This window comes from Medicago sativa, chromosome 1 (assembly GCF_051527215.1).
Source record: "Medicago sativa cultivar Bolivia chromosome 1, Bolivia_mono, whole genome shotgun sequence".
NCBI classification, from domain to species: domain Eukaryota; kingdom Viridiplantae; phylum Streptophyta; class Magnoliopsida; order Fabales; family Fabaceae; genus Medicago; species Medicago sativa.
In genome coordinates, this window is record NC_140749.1 from 72,539,032 (window position 1) to 72,565,474 (window position 26,443).

Here is a 26,443-nt window from a genome sequence, read left to right on the forward strand (position 1 = left end):
ATACTCCTAGTTTGTAAGTTCATGTAATTTAAAAAGACTTATTCGATAATTGTCAATTTATATTTGGTATTTGGCCCAAAAATTGACTAAGTTGAGGGGACCAATCGCATTGTCCACTTGTGGGTGGGTCATTTAAAGTTAGATAACCTTCTATGGACATGATCACTTGAAATTGATACCATGAGAATCGAACTTGAGACTTGAGAGTAACACACTTTAATGTTCCAGACCAACACCTCTAGACCAACCTCAAATGTGTTTTCAATTTATATTCACATTAATAGCATTATGGCAAGATAATGACTTTTTTATGTTCAATATGTGTCAAGTTATGTCAATCTATTATATTTAACTCTTGTATGTTCATATTAATATTATTGGGCACGGATCCTCTCCAGTCACAAACTGGAGAGTCCTGTGGAATCCAAGCCATTGATTTGGTTGATTAGTGTTCATTAAAAAGCATAAAAGACCAATTAAATGATCATGATTAAAACTCCTCCTATGTAGTTTTCAGAGGAGAGAATCCCAATCCCATATTATTATGTCAAGTTGTTTGAAACCTTTTGAAGCATTCTATCCGTCTTTGATTCTTCTTCTTCGTTTCATTTTGAAAGCATTTTTAGGACAAAAGCATTTAAAGTTCTCAGACTCAATATATTGAAAATTAGTGTTCATACCTTCATTCTTAATTTATTTTTGTCATGTCAGCATATTTAATATATTATGTCATTTAAAAACTTGTCACACTAGTGACACGAGCACTTTCGAGGAAAAAAAAAATCTGAGTTGAGATCAAATTTTGAAAAGGAGTAATTTTTAAAAATGATTGACTATTTTCGTAAGCCTAATGAAATAGGAGATCAAAGGTGCGTTTGATTTACTAAATAAGAGGATATTGAAATAAATACTTTTAATCGTATCATGTTTGAATTATAAATTGAGAATGAAACTGGACAAAATATATATCATGGGTCTAGACAAAAACATGATTCCGTGTCTCTCACTAAACCATGGGCCAATATTTTGTTCAAAATACAAACTATCAAAAATACCAAATACATTTTTTATTTTCCAACATAAAAATATTATTTCTTTATTCTTCTCATGTATTGTCTTATATTGCTATTTGCTATGTCATATATTCTATTGTCTAGCACTTGTTGTTTGGTGAATCAAACACACCCTAAAAGTACAATTAAGCTTTTTTTTGCCTTTGTATATACATCGGTTTTCTTTTGGTACAAAATATATAGTATTTACAATAAATTGAGTGTATTTTTTTAGGATTAAAATGCTATGCAAATTTTATAATCCCACTAATTTGAGAGTATAATCTTACCAGCCACTTGTGGGGCTCAATTTAAACCATAGTGTAGCTATGTATGAACTTGGTCCACCGAAATTTGCACTAGGAGAATCGAACATGAGATCTCGATAGAAGCACACTTCACGTTTCAAAACTAACACCACTAAGTCAACCTCATATGGGTTTCCAATTTATATTCATATTAATGGCAAGATAACGACTCTTTTATGTTCAATATCTGTCAAGTTATGTCAATTTGTTATATTAAACCCATGCATGTCCATATTATTATGTTCAATTGCAAAAGCTGACAATAGGCATGACAACAAAACATTTACTCGTAGGTACCCGTTTGAAATCACCCCAATTTGATGGATTTGGGTTTTCTCCGATTTCAAAATATGGGTACGAGGCGGATAACAGGGATATATGTATCCACCCCGAACCCGTTCTCAAACATGTCTCGAATGCAGAAAATGATTGATGATTGATATGCAAATCTCAGATGTCATCCATACTTTTGAGATATTTTTGAACTTTTAATCACTATAAACATTTATATGGTTTGTAATTGACAAATACATATGATGTAGGTGTTTTTCTATCTCAAATGGATTAGATTAATGGAAAATTATAGAAATTAATTTATGATAGTAGGTTCGGTTTATGGATATGAGAAATTTCTCGTTCAGATGGTTTCAATTTAAGGCTCATTATTATTATTTTTTAAAAAATGGTCTCACTGTAGAGATAGGGACGAGGCGGGGATACCTTAATCTATTGATGGGGGTTTAATTTCTCATTTTCATCAAGGATCAGGTAGGGTAACGCGGCCTCAATATTATGAATTTTTTCTCACTTTATTTGCTGGATATTATAAAGTGGATTTCCAACAATTTATAATATCCAAGCCCGCTTTGTTGTGACCCAAGCCCGTTTTTAAATTATTCAAACAAATAAGAAACCTGCTCTTTACCCAAACAGTAATGCTCAATCCCAAAGTAAATTACCTATTTACCTCTACGCATGTTAACATGCGCAAGTACAAACCTAACGTAACTTAAGTCACGTAGCGTGACTTAACTTACACTAGTACAAAGTTTCACGTGAGTTAAGCTACGTTACGTGACTTAAGCCACGCGGCTGCTTGTGTACTTCAAAACACGCAACTCAACACACGCAACTTAACTCACGCTAGTACTAAAACTAGCGTGACTTAACTTGCGCTGCTGCTGGTGCACTGCTCGCAACAGAACAGACTGGCAGTGGCACTGGCTACTGTTTTGTTCCTTCATTCCCTGTTTACAGTACATGTATTCATTGATTCAACCAAAATTCTTAATTTAGAGAACATGCATTCATTCAACAATAATTTAGAAATGCAATTTTAACGATAAAACGCAAATGTCATAAAGAGGCGCAACCGCGTAAATGTATATATCATACAACCAAAAAGTCGAGAAAATACTACAAATATATCCAAAAAAAGTCATAAAATGTAGTTCTAACACTACTGGTCCTAAAATGTAGTCCTAACACTACTGGTCCTCCTGTGGACTCCTAGACCTCCTCCTCGGAACCGGATGCTGCTCAAACACACTATAGTCGGTACGGAGGCCCTCCAAAATAATCACTTACTTGATAATGTGGACGAAATTTGGTTTGAATGGCGCAAGAATGGTGAAATTTGGAGTTGGGGGTGAAAATTTCGTTTTTCAAAAGTTGAGAAATGGAGGAATGGAGGTTCTGTGTTGCTGATAACCAACTTAAGTAACGCTGCGCAACTTAAGTTACGCTGCGCAACTTAAGTTGCGTTACCGTTATAACTAACGCATGTTAACTTGCGTGGCGTGACTTAACATGCGTAAGGGCATTAATGTAATTTACTTTGGGAATGAGCATTACTGTTTGGGTAAAGAGCAGGATTCAACAAATAAATCAATTTATAATTTTTTTATTATAAGTGGAGTCTCGTTTTTTTGTTATAAATTTACAAACAAAAAGTTGATATTAAGCAACATGTCATAAATCTAGACCATTGAATATTTAAACAACAAATCCATTGCTGAAACATCAATTTTTTTATGGTGGAAAAATATTTTGTTTTCCGATCCTAAATGCACCCTCCTATTTATATGTGCACCCTCATTTAAGTGTCTTAATCTTAAGATGATGGAAGGTTAGGTGAGTGCTATTGCAGCCGAACAAGGGTCACTCTGATTCATTTTCGAGTCTATGAAATAGTATATCGGTCTTTAAGACATCAAATTCAGTCAAAGTTCAATAAAACTATACAATGAGGCAATCAACCCATGTTTCATGTTTATAACATTATTAACCGCGGGAAACGATGAGTAAGGTCACACGTTTCAAGCGAGGCTTCACACATTGGACTTTGTCAATGTGTAACACCGCGAAGTGGAAGCCGAACATGGAGTGTCATGCACCACTCAACAAGGGAATACTTACGCACTATCTGTGCGAATATATGAGCAAGGCTAAACTTTGTAGGTTTGTTTGACTAGTAGGAATAATTTTACTCATCTCGTACAATGCATTAAACACACAATCAATCAAACTCTCAAGATATTTACACAATTCATTTCATTTGTCTTTCTCCCTCTATCTTTTTTTTTTTACAGGTATTTCTCATTTCAATATCTAAAACATTGTACTTAAAGGAACTCATAACTGAGCGATATAATTTTTTCTTCAACATAATCACTAGAAGAAAAGAAATCACAATTGAAGACTATTATCTAATAGCCCAGTCAAATTTCTAATTCCACAACAAATTGTTTTTCTCAAAAGAAAAAAAGTTGTTAAGAAGCTAAGTAATGGTTAATTCACTCATTGGCTGAGATTATAAAACCAGATTTTGATCCACTTGAGTTATGTCGATCTAGTGATCCGTTCTTAATTTCTTCTTATCTTCGCCATTACATGATCACTACTACTATATCTCAATCTGTCCGTGACTATTCCACGTTTGGTTTTGGCGAAGATAACAAATCTGGCAAGAAAAAATTAATCCAATAAACTAGATTTACTGGCAGATTGGGGTATAATCTCTAAGAATCGTAATCCTCAATGGTCAATACTTCATTGTCAAGGAAAAGAAAAATATTATGATATTTTTTTTCTTCTACCTTTACTAGTATTTATTTGTTTTATTCAATGTTGGCTAATGGCTTCCATTTGGCCATGTATAGGTTTGATTTCTTTTGCATTTTGTTAGTACTATTTTTCAACTTATGTACGGTTCTTACGGAAACTACTAAACGTGGACACATAGTCAAAGAAGGTTTTTCAACCTCTTTGTTCTTTTTCTATTACCTATCGTTTTCTCCTAGAAAAGAGGGTTATGGGTTTTATTTTTCTAGTGTAAAAGGCAGCTATACTGTTCGAAGTGTACGGCTTTTTTTGTTGTAAAGGAAAAGTGTACGGCATCTAATATAAAAAGAAGAATCAACGAAAAGAAATCAAAAGTGGAATATTTTGTTTGAATTTTTGATATTATTCTTTCTTTTTTGATAGAAATGTATTGTTTATTTTTGGAAATCAAACACGGAATCTTAAAGTATAAATACAAGATGGTGATATAAGAACGGATCATTTTAAAATAAGGTATTATATTTGGAGTGTTGTTAAATATTATGAACAATATTTATAAGAAAGCAAAAATGGTTCCGTGCACTATTCTAGAAAACAAAAGATGGTAAGTGATGCTTTTGACGAGAATCATGCATATGGGGTGGATAGAGTCGTAGAGGTTTAAATTCAGCCAATAAAAGTTTGTTTGTGAATTTTGTCATTAGTTGTCTTGTAACATTCGGTATTTCTCTTAGTCCCCGCGAGCTTAACTTAGTTTAGTTAGTATGAACAATACATAACATATGCAAGATACGGGGTTCAAACCTCAATCACTACAAAAAAAAAAAAAATCGGCATTTCTCTTATATTTTGTTGAATTAGACTCGTTGATGACCAAAGAGGTACTACAACCTCAAAATTGTACATCATTGGATAACCAACAATGATGCGCGTACACTATATTTTCAAGACTAATTTAACAAATCATTTATCTCTATTTTCTTTTTCTATCTAATCATCAACTTATTATATTTTATCACACCACTTTAATTTTTTCTTCTTTCCCTGTTAGTGGTAGAGATAAGAGATCTATAAAGAATTTATAATTCAAACAGTTATTGTATTTGAACATATCAATAAAAACTAATAATTCGAGGTTATGTTGCATCAAATTTAAGATGAATCATAAACATATAGCGTACGTATCTAGATACGGAAAAAGCAAAACAAACAGAATATGACAATTGATAGATGATTAAATCCCTTAAACATAGTCATTTAGGTCACGATATATGAATTATCCACCTCTTAAATCAATATCTTACATTGAAGATTTACATTTGATTCGAATGAGGGGTATACCATTATACGGACACAAAAAATGGAAATGATGCTTAATTTTTCGGAGGACGAAGTGAAGAAAAAAAAAATTGACGATTTTCTTTTTGTTTGAGGAGGTTCGATTCAGCACATTACCATTGAACCGCATTACTAGTATGACTAGTTATTTTATTTTGCAGGCCTGCTTGTCTCTGTGGGTTGAATATGTTATTTATTAAAAAAAAGATACGTCATATTTAGCTCTTAATTATTATTTTGTACAACACTAATTATTGAACTCAACTAGGAGAAAATGGGTCAATTGAATAAAATATAGGGTTAAATATGTTTTTGGTCCCTATAAAATTGCGACCTTCTAAGTTTAGTCCTTACTTAATTTTAATAGCTTTTTTAATCCCTACAAAAAAAAATTTACTTATAATTTTAGTCCCTGCTAAAATAAAATTTGTTTAATTATCCTTAAACTCTTAAATTTTTTAACGATTCTTTTTATACAAGTTTAGAACACTATGAAAGGTTCATTTATTAAAATCTATAATTTTTTAACATGAAATAAATTAAATATGAATTTTTTAAAACGGCAAAAGTTTAAGATATAAGTAACAAAAAAATGGACGTAGAAATCAAATTTTTGCGATATTTTTTTCGGAGGACCTTTTAATAACGTTCTTAACACGCCCGTAAAAAATTGTTGAAAAACTTAAGAGTTTAAGCATAAATTAAACAAATTTGGATTGAGTAAGGACTAATATTGAGTGCAGAAATTTTTTGTAGGGATTAAAAATGCTATTAAAATTAAGTAAGGACTAAACTTACAAGGTCGCAATTTTGTAGGGACCAAAAACATAATTAACCCTAAAATATATATGGTCAAATTATATTGAGTGTGACATAACGTGTTGGTGGGTATGGTAAATAACCCGTACCAAACACGGTGTAAGAGGATGTTTGGTATTTTCACCTAAATAACTTTTTTTTTTTAAAAATATAAATAGACTGAAAATTCCTTCAAAAAAAAAAAATAGACTGAAAATATTTTTCTAAAAAATAAGTTGTTTAAGAATTTTTTTTGTTTTGTTTGAGAAATCATTAAAAACATTTTTTTTTTTGGCATAGATTAAAAACTTTAACTTATCTAGATAGATTAAGACCGCATTTTTTTATATCAATTATAACCGCACGCTTAGGTAAACCCATTGTATATAGTTTTCTTGAAGGAGAAAAATACAATGTATTTGTCCGTAAGTGTAGCTCAGTAGGTAGCTATGAGGGATAATTTGCGTAGGGGTCGGGATTCGAACCCCGAATTCCCCATTTCTCCACACATAATGCGTGTGAATCTAGCCACTAGACTACTTGACAAAAAAAATACAATGTATTTAGTTAGTTTGATCATCTTATAAAAATTTAATATTATATTTGTTTTTGTTAAGTTAGTCATTTGTGCTTAAAATCATTAACAATATTGAACCAAACTTCATTTTTAACCCATGTATATTATCCAAAATCTTATTTAACGATAAAAGAAAGGTCAGTTATTTCTAATCCATCAAAACTAACGTAGTAACATGACAATTTTCAGTTTTTCTCTAAGATTGTTTTACATTGTTGTTAACGAGGTATAATTATGGTATTGAGTGGTAAAATATTTTTTTATAACATATCATTCAATTATTGTGTAGGCAACTTAGCAATAAAAATAGAGTAGTAACTACGAATGGTTTGTAAGACTTAAATTTGAATTCTTATAGTTGTGTATGTGAATATATATATGTAGCATGTATCACTTGTCTATAAAAAAAAAAGAGCTAAGAATGAAAATAGGTACATTTAAATGTATAACACGTCTGAAATACAATTGCTTTTGAGGAGGAAACTACCAGGAAACCAACAAAAATCGGTTCAACGATCTAAATGTTTTTTAAAGTTAAAAGACTAATTTGTAAAAATAAAGTTAAAGGAATGTTTAATTTTTTTTTAATTAAAATACTTGTTTAAACCTTTAAATTATGTTAAAGGACTCTATATGTAGTTTTGCAAAATAAATATCTTATAAAATAATGAGTTTAATGGAGATTAAAATAATTTCAAAAAAATCCATCATAATACCATATAATTCTATTATTATTATTTTATAGAAAGAATTTTATATTATAGTTGTTTATAAAAAAACAAATACTTAATTTTTATCGGAGTCTATCCAAAACTAATTCAATGAATGTCCAAATTTCTCATGAAAACATTAGCTATCTTTGAACCTTGACACATATACCCCTCATTACATCAAACTTCCCTAAATATGATTTCATCCAAAATAAAAATTACTACATCACAAAATCAGTTTAACTTTCTTCAAAAAAAAAAAATCAGTTTAACTGACTAAAGTGGACCCCAAACATGTAATTAGGACTAATCCCTCACGCTGTCTATTTGTCACGTTCCTTCATGGAGTGGGTGGCAATGTTTGTATCTCCCTAAAAAATGTGGTACACAACAGTTTCATAGTTTAGTTCTTTCTCTCTTTCTCTTTCTAGTGAATTTTTTGATAAAGAAATGTTTTTTTTTCCCTTCATATTTTTTATATATAAAAAATCTCTGTTTGAAAGGTTGTGAAAAAAGTATTTTTTTTTTTTTGAGAAAGAAAAATATAAATATTGTTCCTATCTGTCTGTTCCTCTCTTTCAGTTTCTGTTTGTGTGTGTCGTAACAAAAGAGGAAGGGGCGCATACATTAATCTTAAATCATAGGAAAAACCAAAAATAAAAAACACAATTTAAAAAAAAAAAAAGATAAGCATCAAGTACAAGCAGAAGAAGCAGAGAATGAATGGAGTGACACACCTTGATGAAGGTGATTCTGAGTTTGTTGAAGTTGATCCAACTGGAAGATATGGCAGAGTACAATCTCTTTCTCTTCATATCTCATCATTTTCACTTTCTCTCTCCTAACTTGTCTCAGTTTAATGATGTTTTTTTTTTTTGTGTACTTTTTGTAGTACAATGAAATCCTTGGCAAAGGAGCTTCAAAGACAGTGTATGTTTACAAATTACAACCCATTTCATTTTTATTATTTTTGGTCTTAAATTTTAAGTCTTTTTGGTTTTTCAAGTTGGTTTTTTTTTTATCTTGGCTAGTTTTGATTTGGTTAGGATTTGAGCTTCTCTTTGTTTTGGTTTTTGTTTGATTGAAATGGGAATCTGAAAGATTTGTTTTTTGCTGTTTTTTCTCATTGTTTTCTGTTGGTTTTGTTCTTGATTGATTCAGATATAGAGCATTTGATGAGTATCAAGGGATTGAAGTTGCTTGGAATCAGGTTAAGCTGTATGATTTCTTGCAAAGTCCTGAAGATCTTGAAAGGCTTTACTGTGAAATTCATCTCTTGAAAACATTGAAACACAAAAACATTATGAAATTTTATACCTCTTGGGTTGACACTGCTAATAGGAATATTAACTTTGTCACTGAAATGTTCACCTCTGGTACACTCAGACAGTAAGTTCCAAGTTCCAACTATTTCTCCTCCTTTGTTTGTAAGTGTTTATCATGTTTTTTTGTGCATTTTAGATCTTGTATTGTTTCTTCATCTTTCGGATTTTTCGCTTGTTTCGGTTGTCGAATAGGTATAGGCTGAAGCACAAGAGAGTTAACATCAGAGCAGTGAAGCATTGGTGCATACAGATCCTGAGAGGACTTTTGTATCTACATAGCCATGACCCACCAGTTATCCATAGAGATCTCAAATGTGATAACATTTTTATCAATGGAAATCAAGGAGAAGTCAAAATTGGGGATCTTGGCCTAGCCGCAATTCTTCGAAAATCCCATGCTGCGCATTGTGTCGGTATGTTTATTTAATTTCATTAATCGATATCGTATATCATAAGGTATCAATGGAAGATGTGGCCAGCTCAAACATTAATGCCAATTAGTTCACTTAGTTGATACCTTTTTTAAATGATTTGATGACGACATAAGAAACCGTAATATTTTCTGGCTGCGCAAATTGCACGTTTCCTATATAATTGAACAAGGATTAGTAATTCTATTTGGACGGGCGTTAATCTTTTATGCTTCTGTTTTCGTAGGAACTCCCGAGTTCATGGCACCTGAAGTATACGAAGAGTCGTATAATGAACTAGTCGACATATATTCCTTTGGGATGTGCATATTAGAGATGGTCACATTTGAATATCCTTATAGTGAATGTACTCATCCGGCTCAAATATACAAGAAAGTTATTTCTGTAAGTTTGTTTTTAATCTCTCCCAAATTGTTATAAAGGGATTTTTCCGCGGTGAGTATTTCATTCGCATTTTCTGTCACCAGGGTAAAAAGCCTGATGCTTTGTATAAAGTTAAAAATCCAGAAGTGCGGCAATTTGTTGATAAATGCTTGGCCACGGTGTCTCTAAGGCTTTCTGCAAGGGAGCTTCTAGATGACCCTTTTCTTCAAATCGATGATTATGAATATGATTTGAGACCTTTAGACAGTGGAGAATTGGGTGACTTTGGTCCCCTCATCAGACAGCCGCTCTATGATCTTCATCGAAGCTATAGTAACTTCAGTAACGAATACTCAAATGGCTTTGGTTATGAAGGAGACTGTTATTATCATCCAGTTGATAATGAACCTTGTGGAATTGAACTTTTTGAGCACCATGATGATGAAGAACCCTCTGAACATGTTGACATAAGCATCAAGGGCAAGAAGAAAGACGACGGTAGCATATTTTTGAGACTGAGAATTTCTGATAAAGAAGGTACAGTTTTCAATTTTTAATTTTCATTTCATAAATTCTTCATGCATGTGATATCTCTCTATTTACTGTATAAAAAGGAATTAACTTATATGCCGCGTGTCATATCTTTGTGCTTTAAATTCCCCCACGCGCCCGTACTTTTTGTTCAACATCGGTGATTTGGCACAGCTTTAATGCCACTAGTGTATATTTAGTGGTGTGACTTAATTGTATGACACAGGCCGCGTTCGGAATATTTATTTTCCATTTGACATAGAGATGGACACAGCGATAAGTGTGGCGACTGAGATGGTTGCAGAACTTGACATTACAGATCAGGATGTTACCAGTATAGCAGATATGATAGATGGGGAAATTGCTTCCTTGGTACCTGAATGGCAATCTGGACCAGGAATCGTTGAAACTCCCCGTTTTGCAAACCAAGGTTTCTGCCGCAATTGTGTGTCGAATCATACTTCAAGCGGCTCCCTCATGGATTTTCTTTCACACAATCAGGGTAGCCTTCAACTTCCCGAATGTTGTAAGCACGGATGTGCCTCAACGCATGGCCGGTTTGAGGAGATTACTTTCCAATCTGAGGAGTATGACAATCATGTTAGAGAGAATGTGAACATAGCAAACATAGCAGATGGTTTGCAGTATCTGGGACTATGGAATCAGCATGAAAGCCGTGAATTGAGTCCGGTAGAGTCTGATGATCAAAGTCATTCTGATGAACAAAATGAACAATTAGATAAATCAATATCAGCTGAAGGTCAAGGATATAATGTTTGTGAAAGTAAGTTTCCCCCCAATGCAATAATTTCTCCAAGATATTCATCAGGAACTCATGATTTTTCCAATATCCGTTCGTTATATTGTGGTCTTGACGGTGATGATTATGAGAAAGAGATCCAAAAGGAACTGAGATGGCTCAAAGCAAGATACCTAATGGAGTTAAGGGAACTTAAGGATCAACAACTCGGGATAACAGATAAATCTTCTCATGGCGGTAACGGAGAACACAAAATAGATTCCGCCGTTATGTTACCTTCGTTGACAGAAACATTCAAAGGAGCCGACAATGTGATTCGCTTGCAACCTGTCATTAATAACTGGAGCTCTGATTTGAGCAGCCGTCCTCGTGTTCATAAAAGCAGCCCCGATTCAGACGCCAAAATGGCCAAAAATTGTGAGGCGATGGGATCCCCGGGAGAAGGTATGATGGTTACTGCAAAGAGTTTTTACAGTGGCTCGTTGTTTCCGCACTCTCTGCACAGGACAGTTTCACTCCCTGTTGATGCTGTTGATATATAAATTTTATGAAGCTCTTATTGAATTCTTTTGTAGATTATACATATGAGTTTTCACATGGAGGCTATCTTGATTTCTATATCACCCCCACCCTTGGTACCATTGAATTAAGATTGGATGACCAACATTTTAATTTTAATTTTGCATTTTGAATTTCAAATTTGATTCGCTAAAGTTGAAATGCGAGTACTTCAATCTTTATTTTGATCATACGATGTTGTTTTCTGTAGCACCGACACTTCTGAGTTTTGATTGAGAGCGTGTCTGTATCCGACACCAACATGACGCTGATATATGTTAGTCATTTTCTCAAATTACCACCTGTGTTGATGTGTTAGTGTCGTATTCGGTGTCCATGTTTGTGTTCTTAATTGTAGTGATTTTGTACTGGTCCAAATAAGACCATACTAGTGTGTTAATACTAATGTGTTAAGTTGATTGCTTTAGCACTCGATTATTATAGATTTGTATAATTGAGTAGTAACTGCATCAAATCTCCACTTAAACCAAAGATGAGTGGGGTCCAAGCAATGCGCGTGGATGTTCACTCATTTGATTATCCCACTTGTTAGTCCGTAGGATTATCTTGTACTAACAGAGAGCATAGTCAAAAAATCAAACAGAAAAGATATGTCGACATGAAGGTCCACATCAATGTTTTTTATCTTTAGAAAAATGCTACTCCCTCCAGCCTAAAATGAATAATCTTGTTGGACTCAGTGCGTTATTCACAATCGTATTTTGATTGATTATATTTTTTTAGTAATATGTTTGGACAAATGATACTAACATATAAAATGTTGTTGTACGTGTCTCAATGAATGTTTTTAAAATATCAACTTTTATAAATTTTGTTAGTAATGCATTGTGAAATATACGTGAAATGTCAAAATTATGCATTAATATACGTGAAAGAGTCAACTACATCAATCATTTTAGGACGGAGGGAGTAACAAGTCTCTTCAGAAAAAGAATAAAAAGTCTCCTTATACGCCGTGTTTAAGTAACTTTTGTACTGAAAGTCATGTAACTATTACTTTGACAAATCTTTTATTTGTTTTTTTAAGACAGTTTATTTTCACAAATACCTTAAACAATATCCTTAAAGCATTTGTTAGCATTACTCATATTTTTATATTGTTTATTTTTTCTCATCGAATCCAACACACTGTTGTGTAGTAAATGTGAATTAGAAGTCTCAAATTGCTTGTAAAAGTAAACGATGAAACTCATAAACACAATGTCATAATGTTTTTGGTGAAAATGTGTTGTCCTACTCTACATGGTTGATCTTGCTACAATGTGAATGATCCACGATAGTGTTGAATTTTTGTGTCAACCCAATCAAAATTCTGGTGTTTTTGTTTGGGACAAAGAAACTAAGTAGGTTGTTACATGTTTAAAAGGATGTTTATCCAGAGACTGTAATTAACAGACTTAATAGGTGGAACTTAAGAATTTCAGACTTATTTAACAGTTCTAATTACGTTCGTAAACTAGTTGCATCATCATTACATAATACTATCTTGTTAAAGTGGGTGCTTTTTTGGATGAAACTGAATTGATTTTATATTTTTAACTAAATAAATATGCACGGGCATGATACGAGTAGTTGCTAAGGATGTTAAGGTACGTTGACAAACAATAAATTTATTACGATCTATACCTTATTGGCAAAATTGGTTCTTACCTGGTGTAATCACCCAATGGGATGCTATAAGAACTTCTTCTATGATCCTTTGCTTTTTATTCAATCATGGATGTTGAGGTTGTTTTTCAAAGGCAATCAAGTAATAATTGGACCAAAAAAAGAAAACAATGATAGGTAAGAGGATGAAAGGACCCACAAAAAGAATCAAAATTCTCTGTTTCTGCCAAGTGCCAACTAAGCCGGTTGCTGACTAGTAGTAGAATCATTGATACACGGATTGGTTCATTCAGTGACCTCAATTTGGCTGACTTTCTTCCATGACTAAACTACATAATTTACAATAGAACAATTCATTAAGGGTATGTTTGGATGATCAAAGAAAGTGAAAGGAAAGATAGTAAGAGGAAAGATTCTTGAAGGAATGAAAGTGAGTAGGAAGTGAATGGAAAGAGAGATGATTATTTAGTTGTTTGGTATCAAAGAAAGTGGAAAGAAAATTGAAGGAAAGATAGACAGACACACATACATAATAAATATTAAAGTAATTAAATTTAGAACATGCCTTAAGTATATGACGTCAGAAGTAAACTATTTTTTTTATCAAAATTATGATAAAAATGAACATATGTCATATGCTAATGAAGAAAAATACTTCAAAAACTGAGGGTTATGGCTGTGTTTGGAACCATTGAAAGAGTAAGGAAAGAAGCTGGGTAGGATGGAAAGTTTATAGGGAATTGTGCTTCCATGGTTTGGAACACCAAAGAAAGAGTGAGAAATGATAAATTTTGGTGGGTCCCATGGCAAGAAAACTTTCCGTTCAAATTTGAGAAGAAAGCATGAAGAGAATATTCAATGTTTTAAATGGACAATTATGTCCTTGCTTTGGTAGATGTGCATGAGTTATTTACAATTTTGCAATATTATTATATTAGCAACTTGAAACAAATATTTAATAACAATGTTAAATCAATAATTTAATTAATAAATAACTGATACACTATTATTTTATTTTAAAATATTCTATAAATATATGCATGTATTTATATTATTATACATATTTTAAATTAACATTTTATTCAAATGTAGGGACATCTATGTCTTTTACTAAAATATATCTTATTCTTTCCTCTCACTTTCTTTTCACTTTCACTTATACCAAACAACCAAACAATCATCTCACATTCCTTTCCCTTTCTATTCACTTTCAGTCCTTCTACTTTCTTTCCTTATACTTTCTTTCCATTGGACATCCAAACAAAGCCTATGTTGTCATTTCACCATATTGGAAGCTCATCTCACACTCTGCGCTTTGCCGGGAGGAAAGTTTTTAATGTGGGACCCGCTAAATGATGATACTTTCTTTCCTTACTGGCAGAGCATCCAAACAATGGAAGCACAATTTTCCATAAACTTTCTTTCCTTGCTGCTTTCTATCCACTCTCTTTCCTTAGAACCAAACAGGCCCTAAGTTTATATATAATACACGGACACAGTAAAAAAAAATGTTAACAAGTATCCATATAACATTGAAGTAAAAAACAAAAAAACTTTTGAATAAAAAGTTACTCACGTAGTTATGACTTTGACAAGTGTTTCACTAGTATTTTCAAAACAAAATTTTTATCAGTGTTTCTTACACAAAGTCTCGGAGAGAGAGAAAAGTCTCAGAAACATTTGTTAACATGATCCAAAAATTAAAAATAATCATGTTGATGTATAAATGTATAATATATTGTCACTGCAATATCTCTATTTATCAAAATTAAGTAGCAAAAAATACATGTAAATAGTACTAAATTGGTTAACTAAAGACACATTTAAAGAACAAAATGAATAAGAAAAGACACATTTAAATTTGTTTTTGTAGTTTTAATACTCATTATTTGAGTTTTACACGGTTATTAAAGAAATAATTAATAGTGTTGATTTTAATGACAAAATGTGTATCATTTATGATGGACGAAATTGACAAGTCCAACGAATAGTAAGTTGTATCGTTCTCTATATGGATTGTGGTTCAACTCAATAATTAGCAAAACTTATTTTAAAATGGAAAATAGAAAAAGATGATTAGAATTGCAGGGTTTAATTGCTCTGCCCAATGCGAGATTAGGTTTTTGTGATTCAGATGATTAACGGCGATTAAGGTTTCCTTGAGTTCCCCTTCGTCTTTGAATGAAATTTATCTTTTGAGAAATTAAACAACTTATTTCGTGATCATTGATTTAATGTGCCACGACGATATTACTCGTTCTAAGTCCCTGGGTTAACTTGTGTAGGACCAACCAGAGTTGTGTACTACGCTAACGAAGGAAAAGCAATACCGAGACAACATAAACCTAACCTAATAGATTAAGTCATTAAAAAGGCCAATAAACTTGGAGATTTCGAGTTGTCTGCGCCTACTTTTATCCTACAAATCAATTTACAAGGTTACTCTCGTAGTTAACCATTTGCAAAACGGGGCAGCAGTCTAATTCAAATCTCAACACAAATAAAAGAAATAAACTGTTGAAACTTTATTCATAAATTCCAACAAATAAGAAGGGGTACATCGTGGTACCCTAATCAAGAGGTTTAGTTGCTCATGGCAACATATATCATAACAAAACAAAATAAAAACATACCTAGAAAGAATAAAAGGAGAAGAAATTCCGTCTTGAATCTCTGATTATTCACTCTTGCTCTGAATTGTCAATGTTTCTGAATGAATAAAAGAACGTGCTAGGGTCTCTATCTATAGCATTAGGTTACTTAGGGGTTAAGAGAAAAAAAGCTAGAAAACAAGCAAAAAATGGGTTTTTACCCGGTACTTGGCGCATGGCAGGGGGCGCATACGCCTGTGGCAGCAGTGAATTGCATCTCCGAACCTTCCCAGGCGCATGGCACATAGATACAGGAGCAGGGTGCCTGAGGCAGCCCCTCAAGTGCGATTTCTTGCGTTTTCTTCCCGTTTTCGATCGTTCTTTCGTCTGAAAATTCCCAACAACTTGAAATGAACCTTTGATCTTCAATTTTTCATCCTTGATCCTTCACATGATGTCTTGATTTGATGATTTACATGATTCCTCACTACAAAACACTCAAAACACCTATGGAGTTGCATGATCTAGAATAAAACTGAATTACAACGACTCGAGTGAAAACAATACAATATGTTCCTCAAACCATTAACAAGTCATCTAATTCTCATCTTATTTGTCTTAAAATGCAAAGAAAATGCACTAAAAACATAGCCAAAATGTCATATGATGTTCTGTCATCATTCATCAATTTACTAAAACACCCTTGTTAACTATGGTTGGTGAAATAGTTATAGATGATTGAAATGCAATAAATAAGAGTATATTAGTGGAAAAAAGTAATAAATGTTGTATTAGTATTGTAAAAATGACAAATAATACCATCTTCATAATAAGACGGTACATCTTTCCTCTTTATTGAAAAATGTTAAACTTTAAGCCTACTGGTGGCTCAAATCGTATTATGCTCTTTTCGTTTTTGAGTACACAGTTTGGAGATTGAGTCCTTTGTTATGCTTTCAAGTTTCAGGTTGTAACTCTCTCTAAAAAAAAAGTTCCAGGCTGTAACATATATTTTTCTCTTTTGGCTACTGTGTTGTAGCTTGTCTGTATTATTATAATATCTGAACTTTTTAGCTTTCTATGGTACACCTTGTACTAGAGGAACTTTTGTTGGTTTTTAATATATTTGCTTAGTTTTTTAAAAAGAAAAGGGATAAATAATTTGAGATTTTTTTTGAGTAAATTACACTCCCCTCCCCTCAAAGATGCTTGAATTGCACTCCCCTCCACTCTTATGTTAAAATATACACTCTCCTCCCTTGAAATGTAAAATTTATACTCCCCTCCCCTATTAGATGCTTGAATAACAACCCCCTTCCCTTAATAATTAAATATGCACTACACTTTAATTTATTTTAACATAAATAAATATTTTTATAATATATACTAATTTTGAATCACCATTTAAAATAGATAAATATGTTTGTTTAATGTGAATGATAATTAAATTTAAATAGTTTGTTATTAATATTATAATTTGAAGTATAATTTAAATAACCATACTTAATCGATTTTAGTAATTTTTTAGAAATTTTAATTTTATTTTGGGCTGTTTAATATTTTATAATCAAGTTTAAAACTACATGTTAATAAAATCGTGAATAAAAAATAACGAAAAATATATATGTATTCAAATTTTGATTATAATAAAATGAACCCGCAATACTATTTTTTTTTCTTTCTTCAAAGTATGTTAGATTTTCTTTTGGCTAGATTATTAGAAATAAAAAAATTATTGAGGAAGTAAAGCGTAGATTTTAACATAAGAGGGGATGAGAATGTAATTCAAGCTTCTTTCAAGGGAGGGATGTGAAATATTTTCTGTTATGTTTTGAAAAAGAGGGGAGGGAAGTGTATATTTTAACATAAGAGGGGAGGGGAGTGCAATTCAAGCATCTTTGAGGGGAGAGGAGTGTAATTTACTCTTTTTTTTTAAGAAAGATGGCACATATTATGAAATGGAGGGAGTACATTTCAAGACTATTTTAACAATATCTTGCATATACTCCCTCCGTCCCGGAATATCTGACCCATTTTTTAAAAAAAAAGTGTCCCAAAATAACTGAGTTATTTCAATTTTCAATACAACTTTCATCATTCCCAATACAATATAACACTAAATAATATTACTTTTATCATTCCCAATACAATATATTCCACTTTCCCCTTTATTTATACATTTTTCTTAATCTGTGTGAAATGAGTCAAGGGCTCAGATAAATTGAAACGGAGGGAGTATATGTTTTTTAAATGAGAAGTAGGATACGAACAATCATGATGAATAATTTACCCAGTTTCAGAGGTGAATCCCCCCACCCCATTTTCGAAGGCATGTTATCATTGGGTAATATCTACAAACAATCAATGCGGTTGATCAATTGAGTAAGCTCTTGCTAGCACTTGCAGCTAAAGTGTAAATAGTAAAATAGAAAAATATTTTATAGAGGGTAAATAAAATAAAATAAATTACAGAGGAAAAACCGAAAATGACCTATATTAATCCATTTTCCGCGGATCAGATCTAACATGAACACTGCCAAACAAGTTTTTTTTTTCCCTTCCGATTATTGGAAATTACAAACAGAGCTAAAAACAACCACGTTAAGATGATAAAAACAATAATAACAACAAGAATTTGTTCAAAAAATAATAACAATAAGAACAAGAGAAAAGGAATAGAAAAAATGATTATCTTGGAGGAGGATCAGGTGGGGAATTACTGGGAAAGAGGTTGGAAAGCTTCTGCGTGACTTTATCTTTGCAAGCGTACATTCTTATTTATTAATTTTGTTACGTCAGCAACTTAATCTAATTTTTTCCCTCATTTGCTTTATTAGGTTTGCAATTATTTAACCTAGCAAATTCCATCTAAAAAAAATGTATTGCACACCAATTTCATTCCTATCCTCTTGCCTTTTTTTTTTGAAGAAAATATTTTCTACCATATCAATGATCACGTATGATCATTCTATTTTATACTTTTTTTTGTCAAAAATTTTATACTCTTTTTTTTAATTTCTTGCCTTTTTTTTTTTGACATCCTTATATATTAATTTTGTTACGTCGTCTGCAGTAACTTAACCTAATTTTTTTTTCCGCTCATTTGCTTTATTAGGTTTCAGTTATTTAACCTAACAAATTCCATCTAAAAAAATGCATTGCACACCAATTTCATTCCTATCCTCTTGCCTTTTTTTTAAGAAAATATTTTCTACCATATCAATATGTTAAAGATTATTTATTGGTCTCTATTATAGTCGAGAAAACCCGTGCGACGCACGGGCCAAAAGTCTAATTTTGATTATAAAGAGGTGATTGATGAGCTACGATGAAGCCATGAAAGAGAAGGGTTTGTTTGATTGCAATGAGAATTGGGAAATTGAAGAGATCGTGAAAATGAATCCGAATCGAATATTATATTTTCTTGAAATTGATTTTAAAATTTTCCTTTCTTATTCAAATCAGGGTTCATGATCTAATTCATCTAAAAAAACGGGGATTTTTTTTTCTTCTCGTTCCTAATTTTATGTTCTGGAATTCATTTTGAGGATTAATGAATTCGTTTTGTGGGATTAATAAATTCGTTTTGATTTGTTTTGGAATTCGTTGTTCTTCTGGGCATAGTTTAATTTTTTTTTTCTTCTAAGTTTTGATGATGAAGATGATGAATGTTGTTGGGTTTATTGATGATGATGATGAATATTTATGGGTTTGATGATGAATAATGTTTTTTCCACAAGATTTAACTGAATGGATTTAAGTGGCGGACGGAGGTAACTTATACTAGTTTGCAGCCCGTGCCCTGCACGGGAAATTTTTTGCTGAATTTTTGTTTATATTTTTTAATTTATGTTGATAATATTTAAAATTTTGTTTATATTTTTTAATTTATGTTGATAATATTTAAAATACATGTCAAAATGTAAGTATATCATATCTTTGTTTATAAAGGGTATAAACATATTTTTTGAAGTGGTTTTTTTATTCAATTGTTTCCATTCATTTAAATTATTTTATTATTTTGGGTTTCAGACGTTTCCATTCGTTTAAATTATTTTATTATTTTGGGTTTCAGAGATAAAGAGGTAATCACGATGGAAACGAAAGTTGAACAAATGATTTTGCAGTCTTTACCAAATGCGCCAACCTTTTCGACTATTTTTTTTAACATTACTTAAACTATTTAACTATTTTAATGACATCTTTTGATCTTATTTGCCAATTTTATTTTACTTTTTATATTTGAGTGCAATAGAAAATCTCTAGTTTAATTAATATAAATTGAAGTGGGATCTATTTAAACATGAGTTTTTGTATTAATTTTTTTTTATTCAAACATGCTTATTCATAGTTAGAAATGGAATGTCTTTGATCCAAAAACTAATGTGATATACTTGCAAAGAAATCTATTAAAATAAACACCTAACTTTAACAACCTAAATAAAGTTAAACGGGAACACAACTTGTGTTAAAAGAAATTAAAATCTTATATTTCATTGCAAAGCTAACTTAAGAACAGATTAAAAACGAACTTCATCTTCAAATATACCAGCCCGTGAAGTGAAATGATACATATATCATGGTAGATCATCTTTGTCAAGTGAAATGAAAAAAAAAATCTTATAATTGACGGCCCGTGAAATGATACGAATTAAAAACCCGTGAAGTGAAAAAAAAAAAAAAGTTTGTCAGGTGAAATCATCTTTGTCAAGTGAAATGATGCGAATTAAAAAGAAATGATACCAGCCCGTGAAGTGGAAAAAAAAAAACTTTATAAAAGTCACCTTGACAAATATTGGTTAGTCTGGTGGAGTGAAATGGCACATAGTTTTGTGGTAGTCATCCTTGACAGCCCTTGTAAATTTACGTCTTAAAAAAAAAACCTTGTAATTTTAGTATTGTAAACTATGTATATTTTAAAGTTGTGTCTAATAGTATGACATTCTCTCGTGTTCTTAACAACATTAAACAAATTCATCGTACATACAACACCTTTTCTCAACTATTTTTCAAATATGTATAGGAGCGTTTTTTTTACTCTTGAAATTTTTTTGATAAAAAAAAGAATTAAGGACTACACCCTCCGGTCACTAATATAAGCAAAAGTTTGATTGTTAGATTCATTCATTAAATGACGTATGTAGTCTTTATTATAGGCGACATACGTCATTTACTGAATGAATCTAAAAATCAAACTTTTGCTTATATTAGTGACCAGAGGGTGTATGTTTTTATGAAACAACTTAAATTTTGAGTTGACACCCATGGTTGAAAACCATGATAATATAAAAATATATGAATTAAAAAAGATAGCAAAAAATACACATCGTGATAGTAAAATAATAAAAAAAAAATCTAATTAAAGGCCAACAAAACAAAACTCTTCTATTACAACAAAACAAAACTCTTCTATTAAAGGCCAACAAAACAAAACTCTTCTATTAAGATGGTCAAATGTAAAATGGTGTGCTTCTCACTTTGTCACTTTACATATTTATTAGACAAAATGATCAATTTGGTGCACAAAATAATTACAAACCAGTGCATAAATTTCGGGTATTTTAAGTTACAAAATTAAAATTTATTTAAAAGTTATCATAGAAATTAGTGTGTCTTAATAAGCTGTCTTAATAAGCACATTTAAAGATTTGTAATGTTAGGCTTAAGTACCATTAGTCAATTCTCGTTTCCAAAAAAACTAATTCCATGTAATTTTAATTTACAAATTAAAATTTATTTAAAAGGTTATTATAGAAATTAATGTATTTTATGGTGTAATTTTATTTTTACTTCAATTTTCTTCATTGCGGTGTTCTTGTTTATGGCACAGGTAACTTGACATTGTAAATTGTTTGGTTGTTTCTCTTTGTGCGAGATGAATCACCTTTGTTAATGTTATATATTCCATTTTGGTTTGTTCAAAAAAATAAATTAATGTATTTTAATATGCGTACTTATAAATCGAACAATGTTAGGCCGAATTCAAAGTTTATTCTGATGTGTTCTGTGATCCACATTTTTTTAAAAATTGAATCATGTAACAATTTTAAAATAACTAGCTTGGAAACCCGTGTCAAGCACGGGCTAGAATTATGACTATTTTTTTATATAAAATCTAATTAAATAGCAAATTCATTATTTTATACACAATATATTAATAAAACGCATCGTTATCGTATTTTCGATTGCATATTATATACAAATATCAATGCGTATGTAGTTATTTGGATTTTCGTATCGATAAACAGGAATGATTTAACGGATGTAACGTCGAAATATTAGTATTTAATGTCGGAATATTTTACACGGATGACTAAAAGTAATCACGGAGACATCATGAGTCTTGTTTTTTTTTTTGGCTATTATGCATATAACTGGGGGTGTTGGAGTCTCGAGGCCTACCACTGCATATACATTTTCTACCAAATGCCCTTATATACAGTTTCTTTCAAATTCCATAATTTCTATAGCGGATACCCTTATATATACAATGTTAATATCGTGCATACACTTGATTCATCTTAACATCCAACACGAATTTGTAATTATTCAATCGTGTAACAAATAAGTATAACAAACAACGACAAAGACACCAACTATCTATCACTTTTTTTAACTAAGCATATTATAAAATAACTCATCAACAAAAACACAACAAAAAATGCTTGAAAAAGGGACTACAAAATTCTCCTGTGCATGCACATAAACATAGGCACTCCAAAGAACAAAGAAAAAAAAAGACAGATATATAGCTGATTGTATAAAAAAATGAAGCAGAACATATAGCTGATAATATGGTCACTGGAAGAGTACGGCTTACATTAGGAAAAATGAGAAAGATCAGAAGGATACTGACATTATAAATAAAATTAAACTAAGTATGAGAATATTGGAGTTGCTCTATCAGATAATAGAAAAACTGAAGTCTCAGTAGATAAACACATTAATGTATCAGGCAGTGTTAAGTACGTTGTTGAAAAGAAGGTATTGCACCTATTGCAATTGATCAATGATATTTCAATGCCATAGAAATTCCATTAACGTGAGCCTGTGTACATCTAAATGATATCAAGTCACCTGAAGCACAAAACCAACACCTGAAGGTACATGAGACCAAAAATATTATCAAAAAAGGATCAAAAATATTACTCCATATAACATATTAGTCCCTATAACAAATCGATCACTCAACATGTTCTTTGCACAACAATAAATGTCATTGGATTTTATACAATGAAATAAGAAGTGTGATCTCAATTGTTAGTTGCAGAATTGTAGTTTATCTACATGACCAATCCATTAATCTTTATTTACGCAACTATTAGAATGGTTGCAAGTAGCAACAACCAATTCATATCCAAATAACACACACACACACACACACACACACACACACACACACACACACACACACACACACACACACACACACAACGAAGTTCAAAATAGAAAAAAAAATCATACCCACCTGCGTCATCAGGAACGACCGGTTAAACGTTCCGAAAAACATCACGGTACACAACATTAGTGGTCTCAGTACACACACGATTTTCTTCATCCAGTATAAGCATTTTCAATCCCTTTTTGGAAGTGACTCTCGACACAGCGACGTATAACTATCCATGAGTAAAAACCGGTTCGGAAAGATAGATTCCAACATGAGACAATGACTGACCCTGACTTTTATTTATTGTCATTGCAAAGCACAAAGCCAACTGGATCTGTCTCGTAGTAAATTTGAAAGGCAGTTTAGGATCACTCGGAACTAAGTTCATTCTTGGAATAATTACTTTTTCACCAGCATTTTTTTCGGTAATAACAGTTGCACCGATAAAGTTCTTCCAAAGATTGTCTACGATCAACCTAGTCCCATTGCACAACCCAGTTGCTTGGTCAATGTTCCTCATCAACATAACTGGACATCCAACTTTAAATCTCAACTTGTTGTTTGGAATATCGGAAAACTTGATATTGTTTAAGAATTCGGTGGTAAACCATTCGCTTTGTACCTCATTATTCTCGTCTGATTTGCAAACCAAATCAAAACTGATATATTCCTTTTCGTCTCTTGGAACCAATGATAGGAGGAATTTTTTTACGTGTTCAACTGCGTCCAGTGTAGGACCAAGTATCCCCCACTTTTGGAAAAAATCCGAGATCTTCATGTTTTGCAAAAAATCCGGATAAACAAAATCAACCAGAGAACGCAACGGATCAGAGGAATCTTTTATCAACAACTCATCAGGAATGAGTACGTTAATTTCTGCACTCTCGTTGGCGGATCCTATTCCATTTCCAATTGAAAGCATCCAATCGACAAACTTTCTTATCTCATCTTGCTCGGCACGAACGGTTGAACCACTTAAACACATATTTGTTGTAAGTGTGAGAACCTTACAGTGACTCCACAACTTTGATGAGTTGATGGATGAAGCAAGTATATCTTGTCTGCATCCTTTTCTTATCACTGGCAAAATTTGTCTGAAATCACCGCCCAAAACCACAGAAACACCCCCAAATGGTTATATCGACCATCATAAGACATTATATCGCGCATGGTTTGGTCAAATGCCTCAAAACAATAACGATGTATTATCGGTGCCTCATCCCATATTATTAATTTTGAACATAGCAGCTTTGTTGCTCTCTTTATCAAATCCACAACTTGACGCTTTGTACCTCATTATTCTCATCTGATTTGCAAACCGAATCAGAACTGATATATTCCTTTTCGTCTCCTGAAACCAATGAAAGAAGGAATTTGTTTATGTGCTCAACTACGTCCAGTGTGGGAGAAAGTATCCCTCACTCTTGGAAAAAATCCAAGATCTTCATGTTTAACAAAAAATTCGGATATACAAAAAAAAAAATCAAGGGACTGAAAAAAAAAATCTTAATATTTATGGGAAACATTTACTTAATTAATCATTTTTACCGTAAAACTTTGTTTTTGGATGTCATTCACTTTCATTCTATTTTTGTATTCAAACTCTATTTTTTCAAATTCATTTGCATATGATCTATGATGGGGTGTGACAATGGAAAATGTACATGTGTCATGATGAATTTACAAAATACATGTTTATTAGAAATTTTAAAATGGTACAACGTTTTTTTAATTAAGTCTATTTTTTTTTGTAATAATTACCCAAAAATCTTCAACTCTTTCAACAAAACCACATAATTACTGATAATTCAATCTATTTTTTATAATCTCATGAACAAAACACACACTATATATTTTTCACCTTAATGTTTCTCCCATGTTCAATTTTTTACTTCTTCATATTTGTTTTATTTTTCTATCTAGTTTCCTTTCTCTATTCTCATGGATGAAAGGAATATAAACATCCCTTCATGAAATCACCACCAATCAATCTTTTTGAACATGTTGTACCTAATTTTGACCTTATTTGACTACATTACATAATTATGGACGCAGATAGTTACATTATTGATTAAGATATGTTATTGTGTCAAATTTGAGTTAACGTTATACATTGGATGGGAGAGTAGATTTTGAACAACATATAAATGAGATGACCGAAATACATAATGTCTTAAGGTTTTATGTAAAGATGTGGTGTCAATCTCACCTGTATGGTTGTTACTGACGTAATACGATCATCCAACCCGGTGAAGACTCACCCAAAAATCCCAACATTTTGATAATTTATTTTGCTAGTTTTCAGTTGTCAATTGTTTATTTATTTATCTTAAACTTTAGTTATTGGATGTCATTCTCTTTCATGCTATATTTTTTTTGTTATTCAACCTCAACTACTTCAAACTCCTTCACTTTTATTCTTTGGTAAAATTTGACAACGGAAGAAAACGCATATGTGTTTTGTTAATTTGACAAAAATAAATACTTATTAGAACCAACTCCTAAATGTTGGTTAAATATGTGTGTTGGTTAAATATTTACTAAAAAATGTCCAACTCCTGAATCGAACCAGTAAAATTATCGACAATTCACTCTATTCCTTATACGCTCCCATAAAAGCACACACTCCTTTTTTTCCTTATCATTTCTCTCATGTTCAAATTATTTTTTTATTGTCTTTCCTTTTCTAATTTATTTCGTAGCTTCTCATGAAAGAAAGGAACATAAAACTCCCTCCATTAAATCACCACCAACTCACCATTTTTACCATGATATGTCTTCATCTAATTTTATTTGGCTTTGTTACCAAATCACAGATGTGGAGAGTCTCACACTTAAAGAGAGAGATGTTAACATGTCTTATATGAGTTAAAGTTTTAGATTGGATGCAAGAGAATATAGTGACAAACATATAAGTGAGATGACTCATAAATCCAATGCCTTTAGGATTTGGATGAAGATGTGATGTTAATATCATTTGAGTAGTTGCTCTTAGTCTAATGTGTTTATCCAACCCAGTTTA

At 31.7% G+C, this 26,443-nt stretch overlaps 1 protein-coding gene and 1 pseudogene across 1 annotated transcript; one reads left to right on the forward strand and one right to left on the reverse strand.

Moving 5' to 3' along the window:
- The first annotated feature begins 8,426 nt into the window (after window positions 1-8,426).
- On the forward strand, window positions 8,427-12,005 carry WNK1 (WNK family serine/threonine-protein kinase 1). Its single transcript, XM_085741104.1, has 7 exons — window positions 8,427-8,640; window positions 8,739-8,776; window positions 9,008-9,235; window positions 9,364-9,584; window positions 9,829-9,986; window positions 10,070-10,502; window positions 10,723-12,005. The coding sequence occupies exons 1-7, from the start codon at window positions 8,566-8,568 to the stop codon at window positions 11,796-11,798; spliced, it is 2,229 nt and encodes a 742-aa protein (XP_085597230.1). The 5' UTR covers window positions 8,427-8,565; the 3' UTR covers window positions 11,799-12,005.
- Window positions 12,006-23,524: 11,519 nt separating this feature from the next.
- LOC146957136 (uncharacterized) lies at window positions 23,525-24,591 on the reverse strand (annotated as a pseudogene).
- Between the last annotated feature and the right edge of the window lie 1,852 nt (window positions 24,592-26,443).

What these genes read in the sequence shown, in the direction of transcription:
- WNK1 (XM_085741104.1), top strand. Translation starts at nt 8,566, where the DNA reads ATGAATGGAGTGACACACCTTGATGAAGGTGATTCTGAGTTTGTTGAA. An exon ending in AAAGGAGCTTCAAAGACAGT is followed by an intron (nt 8,777 to 9,007) that starts GTATGTTTACAA and finishes TGATTGATTCAG; the next exon opens with ATATAGAGCATTTGATGAGT. An exon ending in TATACAAGAAAGTTATTTCT is followed by an intron (nt 9,987 to 10,069) that starts GTAAGTTTGTTT and finishes TTCTGTCACCAG; the next exon opens with GGTAAAAAGCCTGATGCTTT.